At 34.6% G+C, this 5,392-nt stretch overlaps 1 protein-coding gene across 1 annotated transcript in view; it reads left to right on the plus strand.

The window, feature by feature from the left end:
• The window catches only part of LOC106873978 (uncharacterized), a 1,133,216-nt gene that overhangs the window by 896,817 nt on the left and 231,007 nt on the right, over positions 1-5,392 (plus strand). The window contains exon 17 of the mRNA XM_052969422.1: positions 764-988. Coding sequence (XP_052825382.1) covers positions 764-988 — 225 coding nt within the window. The remainder of the gene's footprint in view (positions 1-763; positions 989-5,392) is intronic.

Genomic DNA, 5,392 nt, shown 5'->3' on the forward strand with positions numbered 1-5,392 from the left:
TACTCTTGAACGAGTTAAGTCCTAAACTGCGGGGAATGTCTAGGGAGAATAAGTCTTATTAGAGATAATATGAAGACATATCGCCTGTATATGAATGTCAGCGTTGGAACGAAGTGCCCATGCATTTCTCCCCATTATGCTTTCTTATCTATGGACAATGAATCCTTCATATGTGTCCATACATGTGGATACTTCAATTAATACATAGGTGTATGGCGTTTTGCTGCGAAAATATACGTAAGTTTATACATATCTTTTAATGATAATTATGTGGATTTCAGTTTCCATCTAACAAATACACTCACATGGTTTTGTTCATCCCCGGGTTATGGTAGATGACACTTAGCCAAGGCCTCACGCATTGAAACTGATTCGGGACCATGTGGCTGGAAAGTAAAAATCGCTACCATACAGCGGCACCTGTAACTTTTCATTCTTTGTAATGGAAACGTGTCAGCAATGGAAATGTTCTCACAGTAACTTAAGAATCATTAGTTTATTTGTTCGTGTATGGTTCCGATACTTATAAGTACAAGGTACTTTTGGATGTTGAACATTGATGTTGATAGACGTATAACAACGAAGATGGGACATTAGTTTCAATACACCGGTATATGACAGTAGATTGAGCTATTTCCTTCCTCTCTTACATTTTTTAACGTATCACTTATTTGGTGAATTAGGTAACACAGTTGAACTAAATATGCATGAAATGAATAACTAATTCATATTTATTTGGATTTATATATGTTGTATTTTTTAGGTAATTGGTTGTTTCTTAGCCTGGGAAACACGCCATGTGAGCATCCCCGCCTTAAATGATTCTAAATATATCGGCATGAGTGTCTACAATGTGGTGATAATGTGTACATGTGGAGCTGCCGTTTCTATTATCATCAAAGACAAGCCCACGTCAGCTTTTATCATTATAGGTCTTTTCATCATATTTTGTACAACCATCACATTGTGCCTTCTCTTTGTTCCAAAGGTAAGTTGATGAACATTTCTTTTCAATTGCATGCAGTGCTTTGTATCCGCTTTCACTAACACCCTCCGACTATGTGATTATATAGGGTTCTCTCTTCTTTCATCTGACGCTCTCCCTCTCTTCATCTGACGCTCTCCCTATATGGAGAAAAAAAAATCAAACAAAATAAACGGAATTATGATTATGAAATAAACAAAATACACGGAATTATGATTATGAAATAAACAAAATAAACGGAATTATGATTATTGGATCTGCATATAGATATTCAATTTTATTTATTCTTTCCGTTGTGTCTATCAGCGATTCAAAATCCATTACCTAACTGGTCATTGTAATTAATAGTTAAATATTTAATAATTTCTAATGTATAGGTGCCTAAAGGCTGGATACATAAGCGAAAATATGTATTTCTAATAATTTTATTCAACAACATTACTAAAATTTTCAACAAGGTTTCCATTATTGCTTTACAAGATTCACATGAATCCGATGCAGTAACTTTATATTTCGTCAATTTGAGCGCATTCATTCATAATGCTTTCTATCATATGATTCATGTCTGAGATTTTCATTGAGTACACCTTCAATATACCCCAGTAATAGAAGTCATGCGGGATAGTACCAACAGAGCGAGGATCCCATACTACAAGAATACTAGTAATATTTCCCTTGTATACCAATTTTAAGGTCACTCTATAGAATACCTTCTATACCATCGTATACATTTTTGGTCTTTTTTAGTTTTAGGTGTAATGGACAAAATCTCACGTCTATATATATTTATATACGCACACACCGGCAATACACTTTAAAGATAATCGAAAACGGAGATCATGGCAGTAAGTGTGAAAGATCACTCTCACTGTATTTGCTGCATCCCTCTAGTACTTCTAGGATTAATGAATTTATTTATATCTATGCAAGTTTAAACATCGTTGACGAAAATGACAGACCGACAACCGCAAGGAAAGTTCAGCTGCTAGTTTCTGTCAAGAAATTCTTCTTTTGATGAGTTCAGCCAAAATTTTAGTGAAATAGCATAACAGTTTAACTACAGTATGCATCCTTGATTTCTTAAGCCAACGTCATGGCTGCCTAAGACGAATGGAAATATATCAAATGCACTAAGGTAATCAACGTGTTTGAGTGTTCCACAGAAATGTTACAAGATATCACCCTTCTTCTTGTTATACTTGACCACAGATATGTGGGCTTCTGCTAACTTATCCAACTGATACAACTGAAATAGGCTCAACCGTTAGTGTAAATGACATAGGCTACGTAATGTTCAATCGGATGTAACCGGCATGACAACGATGATTCACTTAAAGTGATGCACTGTCACATGCAGGTGAAGCATGCAGTTACAGAGGAAACTATATTCTAGGTGGGTGCCAGTGGCAGACCAGTTATCTCGAAAATGAAATGATACGAGTACTACCAAAAATATGTCAATACAATACCTACACACATGCTTACATTCATACAAACCGTGGTGTTTCTAGATATGGGCACATATACCTGAATATATATTCTTTTAATGAAAATTCTCTTGGAGAATGTCCAATTTTCTCTCCACTTATCGACACTTATAAAACCCGAAATACGTATGTAGATTTACAAATGTCATTCACACTGTACCGTTTTGAGATAGGAATTCAAAATAAAATGATATATCTGTAGACACATTTCTACAACGATAAGGTAGCTGAATTACATTTGATTATAAATCTGTTCAATGCCGGTTAACCTGGGGCTAAACATAATGCTATGGTAAATTATTTTAAGTGGTTACATGAAATCGTACACCACATATTTGTATTACAACATAATTAAATTCATTTCTGTAGCGCATTGATAATTATCACGCAGTTCACTTTTTATAGAGAGGATCTAAAAGTGAACTATGCATAAAAAACACATACAAATTAATATATAGGAAAGTATTATCTGGCAAATATCGTTTGATAAAGAAAGCTATACATCATTTACTGACGATTTGTTTAATAGAAATCTAAGCAAAATAATTATGAAGAAAATGCACAAAATGTACAAATGAATATAGCGTCTTATTAAACTAATACTTTTTTGCACGAGGCAATTCTTAACTATTAACTATTGATAAAACTTTGTCGTTTATGATAATTCGTTAATGTGCATCAAATATATTGCTGATACTGCAAATGTTCATAACGCTTTTAGTATAACAGGAATAATTATATAATAATTTTATGTAAAATCACTGGCATGACATACATATTGGAACATGTACATAAATACACACACACGCTTTCACAGAATATTTCACACGCACAATTCCGAATTGCTGAAGTTAGTGATACATATCTATTATCTGGACTAATGCCGAAGGTCTAATTATCGAATCCTCTTATTTGATATATTCAATATTTTCTGTGCACATTGCTGCATTATATTTATTATGCATTTGACTAAAATGGTTAGAATGTGATCTGATGGACACACAGACACAGACACACTCACATACACACACACAAACACAAACATGCACACACATATACATACATATATATACATGTATACATATATATATATATATAGATATGCAGGGCACGCATATATATAACACAGCAGAAAGTGATAAGTGCAGAATCTGTGGACAAAACGATGAAACCGTAAGGCATATTACCAGCCAATGTACGCCACTAGCCAAGAAGGAATATTATAAGAGACGCCACGACAATATTGCCAGGCTTTCCATTGGACACTTTGCAACAAGTATGGACTTGAAAGAGCAAAAAAAATTGGTACGACCACAAACCTGAAAGCATCGTCGAATATGGTAATGCGAAGATCCTATGGGATTTTATGTTTCAGTGCGACCATGAGATAGAGAATAGGAAGCCAGACATATTCTTAATTGAGAATGAAAACAAACTACGCTGGATCAAAGATATAGCATGCCCAGTTGACAACAAGGTATGCGATAAGGACGAAAGAAATGTTGAGAGATATGACAGGTTAGCTTGGGAAATTCAGCAGCTGTAGTCGATGAAAAACGTAGCAGTAGTACTAATAAGTGTCGGAGGCCTGGGATCAGTGAGCAAAAATCTCGAGAAGTACGTGGAACCCATCGGGGCTGTAATAAGGGTGGAGCACTTGCAGAAAACAACACTGCTTGGAACCGGAACCGCTCGAATACTCCGGATAGTTCTTGGAAAATGAGCGGTGTTACCTTAGTTCACTGGTAATGAACAGCTGACAACGTAGTACATCTCCAGCGTTAGAAGCTGTGCAAAGGCAATGATAACAACAACAACAACATCACTACTACTACTACTACTACTACTACTACTACTACTACTACTACTACTACTACTACTAATAATAATAATAATAATAATAATAATAATAATAATAATAATAATAATAATAATAATAATTCCTATCATAGTAGGTGCCTTAGGTATAATAAAAAAATATTCAGACAAATACATAACAAAAACACCAGGACTTACAGATATATATAACATACAGAAAATTGCGCTACTGGGTACTGCACACATTCTACACAAAACACTTTCAATACAGTAAACATAAGAGCACCACAGCAAACCACATCACATACCCAAGGCGCACAGATCTGCGCTCGGTAGTGAAGTGAAAACACGTTATAAAAATAAAACTACTGAACAATAATAATAATAATCTCATGGCTTTTAATCTTAACTAATTGGAAGTGTTAACATGTGCATATACATGGTATAAAAGAAGGATTACAGTATTCTGTTCAATACCATAGATTTTTCTTGTCCGTTGTTTGAGCTTAAATAGCTGAGCATGATATGTACATCTCTAATCACGAGCAGAAGTAGTGGGGGAGCATCGTAACGATGTGTTGAGTGGAATTCTTTGGGTCTGAATAATAATTGTCTGGAAACATGGGTGTTTCGTTCATCATCTTTCAATAAACCTTACTGAGGGTTTTTTTTTTAAAGGAAATGGGCTACTAGACCCGAAGAAAATTTTAACTGGGCTCCACCTGCAAGGTCGTGCGTTGTTTATCTTGATATGAGTTTAACCATGTCGCGCACATATGGTTGTGATGCATCTACCTAGTGTACCCTTATCAGACTAATTGTCATGATAAGGGTATATTGTGTTTTGTATATTTGTACCCCAGTTTAATTTGATGACATGCACTGCTTTCTCAGACAATAATAACAATAACATTGTATGTATGTCAGTTTAAACTGGTGATGGAAGTATATATATATACACTCATTCCAAGATGAAAATGTGTAGCTGTTAATGAAAATAATCACCAAGCTAAATAAAAATGTATTCACTTTTGTTGCTAGTGCATGATTAGATACAGAGAATATTAAATATATTAGAGTTGTTGAATTATTTCCCTTATGT

This window comes from Octopus bimaculoides, chromosome 7 (assembly GCF_001194135.2).
Source record: "Octopus bimaculoides isolate UCB-OBI-ISO-001 chromosome 7, ASM119413v2, whole genome shotgun sequence".
Classification (NCBI taxonomy): Eukaryota; Metazoa; Mollusca; class Cephalopoda; order Octopoda; family Octopodidae; genus Octopus; species Octopus bimaculoides.